The sequence below is a fragment of the Saccopteryx leptura genome, chromosome 2 (genome assembly GCF_036850995.1).
Source record: "Saccopteryx leptura isolate mSacLep1 chromosome 2, mSacLep1_pri_phased_curated, whole genome shotgun sequence".
Lineage (NCBI taxonomy): Eukaryota > Metazoa > Chordata > Mammalia > Chiroptera > Emballonuridae > Saccopteryx > Saccopteryx leptura.
The window spans coordinates 306,669,201-306,685,078 of NC_089504.1; the positions used below are offsets into that span (position 1 = coordinate 306,669,201).

Sequence of the window (15,878 nt, forward strand, 5' to 3'; positions counted from 1 at the left end):
ACAATGTAAGGGAGGTTGTGAGGAAGTGAGGATTGACCTGCACTGTTGGTGGGGATGGGACTGGTAAGTCCTTTGGGCAGACAATTGGGCGGTATCTGTTAGAGTGGTAAATGCATACACCCATGGTAACTAGCAGTTCTTTTCTGCTAGAGAAATTCATTCTGCACCTATATATTTATCAGTAGAACAGTTAAATAAAATGGAAAATCTATACCTCTGATACTAGGCTATTTTTTTAATGAGATTATTCTAGTTGTACTGCCTGAGAAGTTATCTGGCAAAATGTTGAGTGGAAAAAGTGAGTTATAAAAAACCGTGTACGCCTGACCAGGCGGCGGTACAGTAGATGGAGCGGTTTGAGACCCCGAGGTCGTCAGCTTGAGCACAGACTCATCTGGTTTGAGCAAGACTCACCAGCTTGAGCCCAAGGTCGCTGGCTTGAGCAAGGGGTCACTTGGTCTGCTGTAGCACCCTGGTCAAGGCACATGTGAGGGAGCAATCAATGAACAACTAAGGTGCCGCAACAAAGAATTTGATGCTTCTTGTCTCTCTCCTTTCCTGTCTGTCTGTCCCTGTCTATCTCTCTCTCTGTCTCTGTCACAAAAAATAAAAATAAACAAACAAAAAAACATGTACAATATGGTGCCATTTGTGTTTTCTTTTGTCACATAAAACTGTCTATCTTTCCAGCATATATTTATGTAAATGAATAGAGTTTGACCTATAAGGAAGGGTGTTTATCAAACTGGTGCTTCTGGACAAGTGACTGGATTGGGAGAGGGTGGATGGAAAAGAGGACTTGCATGTTACTTAAATTTTTGTACAAAAGAGTACACCTGAGATAAGCTTGCAGAAATGAACCAATTTGAAACCAAGAAGGCAGAATTTTAAGAGCATTTTAATGAATGAGAGGAAAACAGTTTGATCATTTGCTGGGTGTGGAGGTAGACAAGCAGAAAGCGTTGGCTTGAAAGGGGAGCCTCTAAAATGAGTGACTTCATTGGCTGTTCCTTGCATTCTCTTAACTTAACCTTTCCTTCCCAAGTTGTTCTTCTCATGTTGCTATAGGAATATGTTGTGGGAAATGAGATTGAGGAGCCAGTGTTTCTGCTGGCACAGCTAGGGAATGGGGTTATAGGATGGGTGTTTCTAATAAGAAAAACCACTTTCATTCTCTCTGTGAACAGACATCAGTGGTACAGACTATTCAAAATAGTCATTTTGCCTTGGCTTCTTAATTCCTTTAACTATTTATTGGAGGATTGGGTCTGTCAACCTGGAAGTTCATAATTTAAATGGAAATAATGCAGCCCAGCCTGAAAATTCTCCAGTTTTCCTTCCCTTCCACATTCCTGTTTTCCTGTAAGCTATAGAGAACATCACCTTTCAACACAATTTGATTTCAGCTGCCTTCTCTGTAGATTTGTTACATATTCTTTGACCTCCAGTAGAGGTGGATTGGAGTTGGCATACATTTTGATTTGAAAGGCCTTTTCTTGGTAACTGAGCCTAAATGACAGCAGGAACCTCAGAATTCCTGGACTAGGGTACAGGCAAAACAAAGACAGAGGGAACGAGAGGAGAAGAGTATTGGGGAATGTATAAAGATAATGCAGTGTTGGACAGCAAAGAATTTTACTGACAATGCTGGGCGCTGGAAGCCCGTCCAGAGCTCTAAAATCAGATAGGGGCCAGGAACGCTTTCTGCTGCCCAATTAGAGGACAGCCTGAGAGAGAGGGCAGCCTTGACCTGTGCTGATCCTGTTGATTGTCTCCCCTGTGGATTAGAGACAAACCTTTAACAAGCACACTGAGTAGCTTGGGTTCCCCAAACTCCACAGGACCAGTAATTAATCTAACTGGTAATGAGAGCACCGTGCTAAATTCTGGAAAGAAATTGTTTAACTCTCTCTCTACTGGACAGCTCATTTCCCTTATTGATCATCCCTTACCTTAGTACTATTTACTTGGGACTGTATAAAGATAGTCTGATAGAAAATTGCCTTTTTCAGAGAAGTCAGATTGTTGCTATATGCACTTAATGTCCTTCGTCCCCAAAGTGTACTGTTTGAAAAGTGAGCTTTTACCTCTTGTGTTGATATAGAAGTGTGGTACAGGTGATAACTAGACTTATAACTAGTACTTTAAAATGCTAAGGTCTGTCTCTGAATAAGAACTCGTACACCAGCAGTTAATTTCACTCCGGGTGGATCTGTTTCTTAACTTAATGGAGTTTCTGGCTGTGGACATAACCTTCCCTTTGTACTGCTTCTGCGTCTCTGTCTTTCCGATTCTACACTATGCGTTTGCAACTTTTCATCCAGAGATTTATTGCACACAAAACATCTTTGAGAGGTTTCCTAGTTCTTTCTCTCTTTACTCTCATTATGGTCACACTTGGACCCCATTTTCTGACAATTTTTATTAGTGCTCTGCTTGTACACTTGTTATTATTATTATTATTGATTTTTAGCAAGAAGAGAGAAAGAAAAAAGGGGGGAGGAGCAGGAAGCATCAACTTGTATGCTTCTCGAATGTGCCTTGACTGGGCAAGCCCAGGGTTTCGAACTGGCGACCTCAGCATTCCAGGTTGATGCTTCATCCACTGCAATACCACCAGCCAAAGATACCACAGAACAAATCACCTTGATGTACCTATGCATTGGGAGTAGGGGGTTGGAGATAGCTTGCTTCCTCAAGGCAAGGAATTCGCCTAGATGGTCATTCTGTTCCTCCTTGATTCTAGCATTCTGTATTTCTCATCGTCACCCATGTTTACACAGATACATAGCAATTCATTCTTAGCCCCCTCTGCCTTTTTCCACTAACCCTGTGAAAAACTAAGAATAAGTGTCTTTGTGCATATCACAGTGTGTTTAGTATTAGAAAACCATTTTCAGAAAGTTGGCTATTTCTTGAATTTGCAATGATGACTGATGACTGAAGTAATAATGATAAGACTGCTATTAATGCAAAGCCACTATGTGTATCAACCATCTCTGATCCTTTTGATTCACTGACTGACCCTGTATATTTGCCATTCTCATTACTTTTTTGCAACTAACAAAATTAAGATTCAGGGAGAACTGAGGTTCACAACTAACTCCTTGAATTTAAAGCTCATGTTCTTATTGAAGTATGCAAAGAGCCAACTCAAAAAGTAGTCAAGATATATTTCACGAAGGCTATAGGACTTGCTGGTATTAAGGTGTGAGCAGTGGCACTGGAATAGTGGTCCCATAAGGGGAACATAGCAAAAGGCTAGAAGCAGGAATGAGCTCAGCAGTCCATAAGATAGTGCAGAGGTTTGCCTAATGAGGACCAGGTCTGCCTGGTGGAATTAGTAGGAACTAGAGGTACTAGGAGGCCAAATAGGGGGCCAGAAAAGCCGAACAGAGGAGTCTAGTTTGGTTGTTAATAGTGAAAGGCCTTTTGAAGGGGTTTGAGCATTGAAATGGTGTAACATTTAGGGAACCTGTCTGTCAAGGATATATGTGATGAGAAAAAGAGAGGAGTTCCCCAAGAAAGCCAAATACAAGGATACACTAGCCATGGGCTATCAAGGTGGGACTGGAGAGGCAGGGATGACTGTCACAGACATTTCAAAGAAGGAAGACTTCACCCTGCAATGTGTAGCTCGATGTGTGTTGCAGGAAAGAGGTAAACTGTGGTTTTGAGCTTGGGGCTCTGGGGAAGGGAGGTGGTGTTCTGCTGGCAAAGACAAGGGCGTCGAGAAAACAAGGAGTTGGAGCGAGGAGAATGGAGGGTTTAAGCAAGGAGGCCAGTGCTATGCCCGCACTTCAGGTACCCACTGAGTTCTTGAAACCCAGTGGAAGGCCTGGGGAGAGAGAGCCAAAGCGAGGCTGAGGAGGGAAGGCTGTCCCCAGCCAGGGGCCAGGGTGACCCAGGACTGAGGGGTGTGGGAAACCATGTGCTGCAGTGGCTGGGGGCTCAGAACTAAGGACATCATCAGGATTGGAGGCTATATGGGGTTCCAGGTAGGATGGGAGCAGTTTTTTCAACAGCAAGTTCTTTCTGGATTCAAGTCTTTTGTTGGTTGAGAGATATTTAGCCGCCTTATTTCATTATCTCCAGCCTCTCCTTAGTGCAGATATAAAGAACTCTCCTTCTGGAGACTGGTAGTGGGATTCAAAGAAAAGAGGGACTTAGAAAAGTGTGGTATCAGTTTATTTTGTTTATGAATCTGAGAAAACCATATTTTTATATGAAGGAACATAAATATTGTGTGTGAGCATTTAAGCCTTTTCCTTCTCTGTATCTGAGGCTAGAAAAAGACACTCCCAGGAAGCCAGGATCATGGGGAAAATGACTTTGAGATGTATTTTCTTAAAATAACTGCAAGAGTGACCTCATGAGCCAGCTGATAGCCTGGGTCTGCAAATGGATACGTCTGTCCCAGCCTGCTGCTTGATGCTGCAGAGCCAGATATATACGGAGAACGTGAGATCACATCCTGCAGGCTGGAGACTGTCTGGGAAAGGGGCACTCAGGAGAAATGAGAAATGCCAGGCCCAGCACAGGAGTTAGCCGTGTGCATGCTGTCACCATAGATCTCTTTGTTAGGTCAACAGTGCTGATTTGGGTTCATGATTCCCTCTTAGGTGGTAATTTGTATCATCTTCTGGTAAAATAATATTTAAATAAGAACACTTGACCTTTAAATAGGCTCTTCCATGTAAAAGTGTTAACTGTACTCATCTCTCGTACTTTTGCGTTCCCATTTCTGTATTATTCTTTTTCTATTTTACACATACAAACCCATGTTCTTGGGTCCGACTCATTGCTAAAATTGTCCTCTCCTTGTGGTCTTAAGTTGTAGAGGCAGTATTGCTGTGCCCTCCGCTGGATGGCACACTGATCTCTGGAGTGGTTAGACCACCAGGTTGTAAGGAAAGCAGTTCTGGGGAGGAAGAGTATAACTTGATAAACTGCTTCTCTTGCCAGAATCATGGTCAGCAATTCAGAACATTCACAAGGCAGGCTTCCACTGTGCCCTCTTCCCTCACATACACACACAGTTACTGTGCCAGGCGGTAAAGTGTGGCTATTGTATCTGTGGTTTAACACTTGTTTGGTCTGGATTCGATTTGTAAAATAAGCCTGAAGTCTGTCATGTTGGTGAGATCACACATGCTTCACTGTCTCTATATGTCAGACTCACAGAGGGTGGCCTACCTTACTTGAAACTTCCTAGAAGAACTTCAGGGTTATTTTCCCTTTTTATTTAGTAAAGCCTACTAAGTTTTTTTTTTTCATTTTTCTGAAGCTGGAAACAGGGAGAGACAGTCAGACAGACTCCCGCATGCGCCCGACCAGGATCCACCCGGCACGCCCACCAGGGGCGACGCTCTGTCCACCAGGGGGCGATGCTCTGCCCATCCTGGGCGTCGCCATGTTGCGACCAGAGCTACTCTAGCACTTGAGGCAGAGGCCACAGAGCCATCCCCAGCGCCTGGGCCGTCCTTGCTCCAATGGAGCCTTGGCTGCAGGAGGGGAAGAGAGAGACAGAGAGGAAGGCGCGGCGGAGGGGTGGAGAAGCAAATGGGCGCTTCTCCTGTGTGCCCTGGCCGGGAATCGAACCCGGGTCCTCCGCACGCTAGGCCGACGCTCTACCGCTGAGCCAACCGGCCAGGGCCAAAGCCTACTAAGTTTTATGTTTTGTAACCAACCACCTTACTGAATTCTCTTATTTGTATAGTCTTTCATTTGATTCTCCGGGGTTTTCCAGATACACAGTCATTTCATCTAGAAATAACAATGATTTACCTGCTTCTCACCTCCTATTTCTCTCTTATCTAATTGCCCTGATTAATACCTTCAGAATAATGTTGAAAACACAGTGTCTTGGCTTGACACCGTAAATGCATGGAAGCGTGAAGGGAAATAAGCTAGAGCATCAGAAGTGTCTTAGGAAGCCGACGCCAAACTTGAGGGCAGGTATTTTTTTTTTTTGTATTTTTTTCTAAGTGAGAAGCAGGGGAGAGGTAGACAGACAGACTTCCGCATGCACCTGATCAGGATCCACCCAGCATGCCCACCAGGGGGCAATGCTCAGCCCCTCTGGTGTGTTGCTCCACTGCAATCAGAGACATTTAGTGCCTAAAGCGGAAGCCATGGAGCCATCCTCAGTGCCCGAGCCAACTTTGCTCCAGTGGAACCTTGGCTGCGGGAGGGGAAGGGAGAGACAGAGAGAAAGGAGAGGGGGAAGGGTGGAGAAGCAGATGGGTGCTTCTTTTGTGTGCCCTGGCCGGGAATCGAACCCGGGACTCCTGCACGCTGGGCCGACTCTCTATCACTGAGCCAACCTGCCAGGGCCTGAGGGCAGGTATTCATGATCTTATAGGAACAAGTCTATGAGATACAGCTTACAGTTTACCATTACATGTATAATTCTCAATCATGTGGGGAACTATAGTAATAGGTGGAAAACAGTGGGCTTGTCAGTCACATTTTGGAACTCTGGGCCCTCCAGGAAGGCTCCCTGTGTGATAACCGTAGAACTTGGTGAGAGACACAAACACATCCCACATATCTTTCATGACTACTGCTGACCACACTCTTGTCTTCCAGGCCCAGCTTCGGGCATTTATTCCAGAGATGCTCAAGTACTCCACGGGCCGGGGGAAACCAGGCTGGGGCAAAGAAAGCTGCAAGCCCATCTGGTGGCCTGAAGATATCCCGTGGGCGAATGTCCGGAGCGATGTTCGCACAGAAGAGCAGAAGCAGAGGGTGAGGATGCCTCTGGCCCGCGCTGCCTGCTGCTGTTTCATTATGAATCCACCCCTCGATTTTCGTCTTTGCACCTCTCATGCTAAGCATTCTAGAAACATTTGTAGAATAGTCAAACCTGTCCCCCAAAAGAAGTTTGCTATTCTCTGATTTACAGCCCTTGCTACTCATCACTCTGTCACTGTGAAGACTTGGGAGGGGTCCATGAATTCACACTTCTCTCTGCAGATTTGCCTTTGGAGCAGTTTTAATTTTATGTGGTGCTTGGAAAAACTGAAGAAACTCATAGTAAAATTATTAATCACTTTGAAAACTTAGAAACGTCCTTATTTTTGGTTAGCAAGAATCACTGTTGAAAAATATAAATGTGAAATTAGAGCGATGTGAATTTGACCAAGTTTGCAGATAGAAAAGACGAAAGGCTAAACGAAGTGCCAACCATTTTTCTGCATATTTGTTTTTGGTTAGCTCGGAAACTTACTGAGATCTTAATATAAAATTCTTGAGAAAAGACTAACCTTTTGTGAGAAGTTTAAAAGTTGGTCTCAGATTAGAATAAAGTCTGTAGAATCCAAAAGTGGGAAATTGTTGGTATTTGGTACCGAGTTTCTGTTCACCAGAATCTGTCTTTCGGAAATAATCCTGAAGAGAGTTTCCCCTGTACAAAGTTTGTTTTGTTTGGATAAGTGAGCAGGTGCTTATCCCACAGTGGGACTGAAGAACCAGCATTCTTTGTGATTTACTGTGCTTTCCTGGTCTTCTGGTGACAGGTTTCATGGACCCAAGCACTACGGACCATAGTTAAAAACTGTTATAAACAGCACGGGCGGGAGGACCTTTTGTACGCTTTTGAAGATCAGCAAACACAAACACAGGCCACAACCACACACAGTATAGCTCACCTCGTACCATCACAGACCGTAGTCCAGACGTTTAGCAACCCTGATGGCACTGTCTCCCTTATCCAGGTGGGTAAACCTTATACTTACCAGGTTTGGTTTCTGATGTGGGTCAGCGGGCAGCTTACCTCTGTGTGGAAGAAGTTTTCTTTATGTAAATTCTTGTATTAATTTTTATGTAGTTCCCCAAGATCTTCTGCCTAAAATTAATTTTTGAATAATATTTTTAATTGTTTTCATTTTGCTAAATACAGAGCAATACATAGCTTTTCTGGACATTTCCAAAGCAAAGCACTATAAAAATGGTGGGAGTTTTTTTGTTGTTGTTGTTTTTTTTACCATTTGACTCTGTCAATGACCAGGAAATATTCCTTCTGAAATACCTCTTCTGAGGTAAAACACGATTTGTTAGTAAATTGGGAACCTCTAAAATTCAGATTGAGGTAAGAATAAAAAGTTGGTTGACTGGCATTGGGCACTGGTGGTAAAATGTGATAGCTTCTAATACTGATTTATTCAACTGAAGTAAAACTCTGAAACTCCTGTGTCTGAGATACGATTTTGTAACTCATTTTATATTGCAAAGCATATTAATCATTATTTGTGCTGAATTGGGGATTAAATGAATCGTAACTTCTGAGTAAAAGAGAGGTAGAAAGATCCATTCACTGAAACTTAATTCCTTTTCATATTTTTCTTCAGGTTGGTACTGGGGCAACGGTAGCCACATTGGCCGATGCTTCAGAACTGCCAACCACAGTCACTGTCGCCCAAGTGAATTATTCTGCTGTGGCAGATGGAGAGGTAAGAAAGGGGGTTCTGTCTGCATCTGCTTAGATACTTGAATGTGCAGGTGAGGGAAGAGAGAGGGCACAGAAGGTGAAGAAACTAGGTAGCCACACATCTGTATTATTATTTTATTTAAACCATTTACAAAGTATCCCATGCTGTGCATATTAATTATGACAGTTGAAACTCAGATTATGATTTAGGAATTTACAATTTTACATTTGCAATGTATCATTTTACTATAAAAAGGGATTACCCATTTAATACTCTTATGCTGTGAATCCATAAAATTTAATCTTTTGGCTTTGTGAAAAATTAGATCATTAAAATTGATGCTGACTAAAGCAGTCTTTGAAGGGATAAGTATATTTGTAAATTAGTAGACATGATTTATTACATTTTAAACATGCATTTGAAAAGGCTTCATAAGAAAATCCTTCCCTACCAAAATTGAGATAATTATGGGATGCTAACCTAAAGGTAGTTCACCTTTATGGAGTGCTTGGTAAATTAGGCACTCAACCCTATGAAGCATAGGCTCTCTTATCATCTTTATTTTATAGACGAGAAAAGTGAAACAGGTAGAGATTAGGAGACTTGCCCAGATCCCAGAGTGAGTGCTGAAGTTCGGTAATGCATTGTCTAGGCTCTGCCATCACTGAAGTTAGGAAAGGCTTCAGTAAGTCACCATGGGCTTTCCCCCTAAAGCAGTGGTTCTCAACCTGTGGGTCGCGACCCCGGCCGGGGTCGAACGACCAAAACACAGGGGTCGCCTAAAGCCATCGGAAATACATATTTTATTTAAAAATGTATTGTAGCCCTGGCCGGTTGGCTCAGCGGTAGAGCGTCGGCCTAACGTGCGGAGGACCCGGGTTCGATTCCCAGCCAGGGCACACAGGAGAAGCGCCCATTTGCTTCTCCAGCCCTCCGCCGCGCTTTCCTCTCTGTCTCTCTCTTCCCCTCCCGCAGCCGAGGCTCCATTGGAGCAAAGATGGCCCGGGCGCTGGGGATGGCTCTGTGGCCTCTGCCCCAGGCACTAGAGTGGCTCTGGTCGCAATATGGCGACGCCCAGGATGGGCAGAGCATCGCCCCCTGGTGGGCAGAGCATCGCCCCTGGTGGGCGTGCCGGGTGGATCCTGGTCGGGCGCATGCGGGAGTCTGTCTGACTGTCTCTCCCTGTTTCCAGCTTCAGAAAAATGAATAAATAAATAAATAAATAAATAAATAAATAAATAAATAAAAATGTATTGTATAATAAATATATATTTTCCGATGGCTTTAGGCGACCCCTGTGTTTTGGTCGTTCGACCCCGGCCGGGGTCGCGACCCACAGGTTGAGAACCGCTGTCCTAAAGCATAGTATACTCTAGCAGGGGTCCCCAAACTTTTTACACAGAGGGCCAGTTCACTGTCCCTCAGACCGTTGGAGGGCCGCCACATACAGTGCTTCTCTCACTGACCACCAATGAAAGAGGTGGCCCTTCCGGAAGTGCGGTGGGGGGCCGGATAAATGGCCTCAGGGGGCTGCATGCGGCCCGCGGGCTGTAGTTTGGGGACGCCTGCTAAAGTTTGAAAAATAGCTAACAGATGTCAAAGAGGAGTATTGGAAATAAAGCTAAAATTACCTCACCCTTGTTCAAAACCATGGAGCATCTCTACTCGAAACAGCACAAAGTCACTCTCATTTGTGCATCTCGGGAAGGGGAGAGCACTGAGTGAAGGCTCGTGGCTGGGGAGGTGCAAAGGAACAAGACCAGCCACCTGGCTGCAGTCAGCCAGTGCTCGTTGAGCCTCTATCGTAATGCAGTTGATGTGTTGATTACACAGGAACCCTGCTTTGCAGGAGCTCCTGTCTGGTGGGAGTGAGAAATGCCTCCAAGAATGAACTGTGGTCCAGGCTGTAAGCGGGGCTACAAAGTGCTCTATGCCTTTATGCCTCCAGGAGAGAATGCTAATAGCTGGGCAGTTTGGGCAGGTGTGGGGCAGGAGCTAACTTTGGCTTTTCAGTGTAGAAAGATAAAGGATATTTACATTTATAAATTTGTAAACACTATAAAAGAGTATGGATTAGCTGAAGGGAAATCATCTGTCCCCAAACACTAAAACTAGAGGACACTCCTGAAAGCTGACCAAGGTAGAGAAGACAGTGGTGAGTACATTTATGAGATTTGTTACTTTTTGACTTAGTCAAAGTTATCAACTTGTATCTCCTACTGAATGTTTCCTGGTACTATTTTTAAAAAGTAACTGTGTTTTTACACACTTCTCTAGAGTCTAATTTTTTGAAACCCATTTTACTAAATAACTTTACATATCCAAAGGTAATTAATTGATGCAAAAGTTCATGGAAAATACAAATAGTAAAGAAATTTCAGTCACACATACATGGCTTTTTCAGCAAATTAACATCATTCTTAAGTTATCTATTGTGGGAGTAGATGAATGACATAAATAGCCTGTTGGTAAATACCCAATGACAGTCAGATAAAAAAAAATTATAACTCTTCCCACACTTCCAGTAAAACAAAAAGGGTGTGAAGAGAAGAAGCATGTTATCTCCGAAAGCGGCAAAACATTTTAGATTTTCTAGCATGACTCTCTCTGCCTCTGATTGCTCTTAGATGTTGACATGCTTGTCACCATCTTAGTTCTGAGCCATAAGAACTGTAATTAGACAGTTAAGATAACTGTAATTAGGCAGATAAGATAGCCTGAAGCCAGTGAGATGTTGATCAGGTGACACAGTAGAAACATTCTGCTGCCTTATGTTAACATCTTCTCTGCTGAAAAATACCAAAAGAACTTGACAGAAATAAACAGTACCCATACTTTTAGAAGTTGTAAGGTCATTTTTAATCCCAGTCTTGCCAATGAGAATGAGAGCACATTGTCTCTAATACCTGTTAGTCACATCTGGTTACATTTGCTCCCAATGGAAGGATTATTGGGGCCTTTCTCTTCTGGTAATATGAGGTCTCCCAAATCCCTTTGAGTACTCCTGTGCAATAATCTAAGTAGTTAGAGAGACACAAACAAAAATCTCTAACCTTAGGCAGCATAAAACGCCTGAGGGACACAGAGCAAGGTACATAGACATTTAGAAATGAACAAGGAAAGAAGTTTAAAATAATATGGAATAGCCTGACCAGGTGGTGGCACAGTGGATAGAGCGTTGGACTGGGATGCAGAGGACTCAGGTTCGAAACCCTGAGGTGGCTGGCTTGTGTGCAGGCTCATCTGGCTTGAGTGTGGGCTCACCAGCTTAAGCTCAAGGTTGCTAGCTTGAGCGTGGAATCATAGATTTGACCCCGTGGTTGCTGACTTGAGCCCAAAGGTCACTGGCTTGAAGCCCAAGGTCACTGGCTTGAGCAAAGGGTCACTCGCTCTGCTGTAGTCCCCCAGTCAAGGCACATATGAGAAAGCAGTCACTGAACAACTAAGGAGCCGCAACGAAGACTTAATGCTTCTCATCTCTCCCTTCCTTTCTGTCTGTCCCTGTCTGTACCTCTCTCTGACTCTGTCAAAAAAAAAAAAGAAAAATTTTTTTTAAAAGAATAAACTTTATACGTTGATTTTAAAGTGCTTACACAATTTCAATTTTGATGACGTATTTACAAATACAAATGGATTTGTGAATTTATTCTGCTGTGTGATAAGACCACCAATTGGTATTGGTGATATTAATTGCATCATGTGTCAGAAAAGTCAAAAGTTTGAAACAGAATGGTAGCAGATAATAATTGTATACAGCCTGACCTGTGGTGGCGCAGTGGATATCGACCTGGAAATGCTGAGGTCGCCGGTTCGAAACCCTGGGCTTGCCTGGTCAAGGCACATATGGGAGTTTATGCTTCCAGCTCTTCCCCCCTTCTCTCTCTCTGCCTCTCTCTCCTCTCTCTTCCTCTCTGTCTCTCTCTCTCCCTCTCTCCTCTCTAAAAATGAATAAATAAAATTAAAAAAAAACAAAAAAAAATTGTATACATGATTCTATTAGAAGTAAAAAACCCAAGTACAAAAACATTAGAGACATGAATTTTATTTTATTTTATTATTATTTATTTGTTTATTGTTGAGAGAGAAAGGCTGAGAGAGATGAGAAGCATCAACTCATAGTTGCATCACTTTAGTTGTTTATTGCTTTTCTATATGCCTTGACTGAGGGCTCTAGCCGAGCCAGTTACCTTGAGCCTCAAGCCAGCAACCTTGGGCTTCAAGCCAGTGATCTTTGGGCTCAAGCCAGCATCCATGGGATCATGTCTATGGTCCCATGCTCAAGCCGGCGACCTTGGAGTTTCAAACCTGGGACTTCAGTGTCCCAGGTCAACATTCTACCCACTGTGCCACCACCAGTTAAGCATCTTTTAAAAAATTTTTATTTATTGATTTTAGAGAGAAGGGATGAGAGAGAGAGAGAGAGAAACATCAATCTGTTTCTGTATGTGCCCTGACTGGGGATCAAACCAGCAACTTTTCCATACCAGGACGATGTTCTAACCAACTAAACTATCCGGCCAGGGTGAGAAATGAATTTTAAACTGAATATCTGTAACAGTTTTGAAGTAGCACAACTTATTTTAGGTGGGTTTTTTTTATGAATATCAGTTTACCTGAAATACAGGTAAGCCAAAAAACAAGTAGTAAAATATAAATAAACAAGTATGTTCTTCATCCATCCATTCAACAGACACTTTCTTTGTCAGGCACTGTAGATTCAGAGAAATAAAGACTGCTCTTGCTCTTCAGGAGCTCTCAGGTAGGTGGGAGAGGAAAACAGCATAAAACAGTGGTAATGAGATAGGGGTCCTGGCAGAACGGGTCTGGATGCTCTGAACCTTGGATTGTAGGGGAGTGGAGTTGTCTCGACTCCTTCAGTCTCACCTGAGCTCAGACACCAGACGGGTGGAAGGATAGGAGTTGTGTTCTAGCAACGGGAGCAGCCCGAGCAGTGCATCGCATCGTGGAAATGTGGGAGAGCTGCAGGTGGGTCCCTATCGCCGGGGCAATAAGAACAGCCACAGTGTGAAGGACTTCACTGGAGAGGGCCTCATTCAGAAAAGCAGAGGAGCTAACTCTACATCTTCTGACTAGCTTTTCCTCCTAGGGCTTGTGGCCCTTTCTCTGGGACGTGGTGACATCCAGGAATAGAAACCACACAGGTGGAAAGGGAGAGCATCAAGAACTCCAGCAAATACAGCTAAAGCTCTGAGACTCAAAAATAGCAATTCCAAAGAAGTGTTAACACCTAAGCTGATCTATCACCTGCCTTTTTTTTAATAGAAATCTCTGTGCTTCTTTTTTTACTTCCTCTCCACCCTTTACCAACATCCATTAATCTTTCATGTCTATAACTTAACTTCCTTAAAATGTACTGTATATGGCACCATTTTTTAATACCATTTTCACTACAGAAAAAGTTACAACTAAATATAAGTGGCTGCCATTGGAGTGTAAGTACTTGGGAGAGCTGCCCTAGGCCAGCTTAGCAGTGGGAGGGGCAAAAATATAGAGGGGCAGAACTGGACAGAGAAAGATTGTTTAATAGCAAAAGGTGACAAGGCGGGACAGCTTCCGCTGATGTTCTAAGTGGAATCATTGAGCATCCACTAATTGGCAGCATAACTTGCCATCTAAAGTGGCATAGTTTGGCCTGACCTGTGGTGGCGCAGTGGATGGAGCATTGACCTGGAACTCTGAGGTCACTGGTTCAGAGCCCTGGGCTTGCCCGGTTAAGGCACATATAAGATTTGATGCTTCCTGCTCCTCCCCCCTTTCTCTCTCTCTCTTTTCTCTAAAATGAATAAAGTTAAAAAATAAAATAAATACGGCCCTGGCCAGTTGGTTCAGTGGTAGGGCGTCAGCCTGGCGTGCGGGAGTCCCAGGTTCGATTCCCGGCCAGGGCACACAGGAGAAGCGCCCATTTGCTTCTCCACCCCTCCCCCTCTCCTTCCTCTCTGTCTCTCTCTTCCCCTCCCGCAGCCGAGGCTCCATTGGAGCAAGGATGGCCCGGGCGCTGGGGATGGCTCCTTGGCCTCTGCCCCAGGCGCTAGAGTGGCTCTGGTTGCGGCAGAGCATCGCCCCCTGGTGGGCAGAGCGTCGCCCCCTGGTGGGCGTGCCGGGTGGATCCCGGTCGGGCGCATGCGGGAGTCTGTCTGACTGTCTCTCCCCGTTTCCAGCTTCAGAAAAATACAAAAATAAATAAATAAATAAATAAATAAATAAATAAAGTGACATTGTTTGTAGTGATGCTCATCAGAGCAATGAGATCAAAGAGGTAATACCTTGAGAAGAGTTTTGTGAGCTCCTTTGCAGCTCCAAGAGAAAGTAGTAGGATACATCTGCCTCTCAGTGAGGGGCCCTGGCGTCTTGCTGGCACAATCTACTGCCTGTGAGAACACGGGCAAACAGCAAGGTAGCTCAAGGGAGTGTTTCATTCTCTAGGAGGCCATTGACAAACATCAGATAAACAGTGTCATAATCTAAGTATAGTAATAGAGCCAGAGCAGGAGACATTTTAAATATCTACCTCTCCTAGGGCTTGTGGGGCCTTCTTTGGGGCACAGCGACATGCAGGCACACGTTCCCCATTTAGTGAGCCCCAGCAATGAGAAACAGGCACTGCCAGAGGTCCAGTGAGCACAGCTGACATCCTGGCAACTTCAGTCCATAGACATATTTTCCCTGAGCTAGGAATAATTAACCAGTGATTATTGAGCAAAATGGACTGCAGTAGTTAGACTTAGATATCCTGAACTGAGAAGTCTCTAAATGCAGCATTGTACTAAAATCAGTGGTTCTCAGCCAGGGTGACACCCCTCAGAGGGGATATTTGGCAATGTGTGAAGGTATTTTTGGTTGTCATGACTGGGGAGGATGCTGTTAGCACCCAGCAGGTCAAACCAGGGATGCTGCTAATCACCTACACTGCACAGGACAGCCTCCTACAGCAGCACTGTCTGGTCCAAGTGTTAATAGTGCCCAGTTGTGAAACCCTGTGCTAGAACTAGCAAAGCTGTATTTCACTCTGCTCTCTCCCCAGCTAGCATGGCATTTTGTTTCTTCCTACTTCCTGCTCGCTAAAAGGAAAGCAGGTTTTGCTACATTAAATTATTTGCTGAATTTGGCAGTTTCATCAAAACTAAAAATACAAAATGACTTTTTTTTTTTTTTTACAGAGACAGAGTCAGAGAGAGGGATAGACAGGGACAGACAGACAGGAACGGAGAGATGAGAAGCATCAATCATTAGTTTTTCGTTGCGCATTGCGACACCTTAGTTGTTCATTGATTGCTTTCTCATATGTGCCTTGACTGTGGGTCTTCAGCAGACCAGGTAACCCCCTGCTCGAGCCAGTGACCTTGGGTCCAAGCTGGTGAGCTTTTGCTCAAACCAGATGAGCCCACACTCAAGCTGACGACCTTGGGGTCTCGAACCTGGGACCTC

General features: G+C 44.1%; 1 protein-coding gene and 1 non-coding gene across 8 annotated transcripts in view; both read left to right on the forward strand.

Annotated features, from left to right (window-relative positions):
* Window positions 1-15,878, forward strand: part of NRF1 (nuclear respiratory factor 1) — a 139,105-nt gene that overhangs the window by 83,910 nt on the left and 39,317 nt on the right. For all 7 annotated transcript variants that reach the window (XM_066362679.1, XM_066362682.1, XM_066362684.1 and 4 more), the window contains exons 6-8: window positions 6,592-6,750; window positions 7,521-7,718; window positions 8,352-8,453. In XM_066362679.1, coding sequence (XP_066218776.1) covers window positions 6,592-6,750; window positions 7,521-7,718; window positions 8,352-8,453 — 459 coding nt within the window. The remainder of the gene's footprint in view (window positions 1-6,591; window positions 6,751-7,520; window positions 7,719-8,351; window positions 8,454-15,878) is intronic.
* TRNAV-AAC (transfer RNA valine (anticodon AAC)) lies at window positions 9,256-9,331 on the forward strand. Its single transcript has one exon. It is a non-coding gene; the product is annotated as a tRNA-Val (tRNA).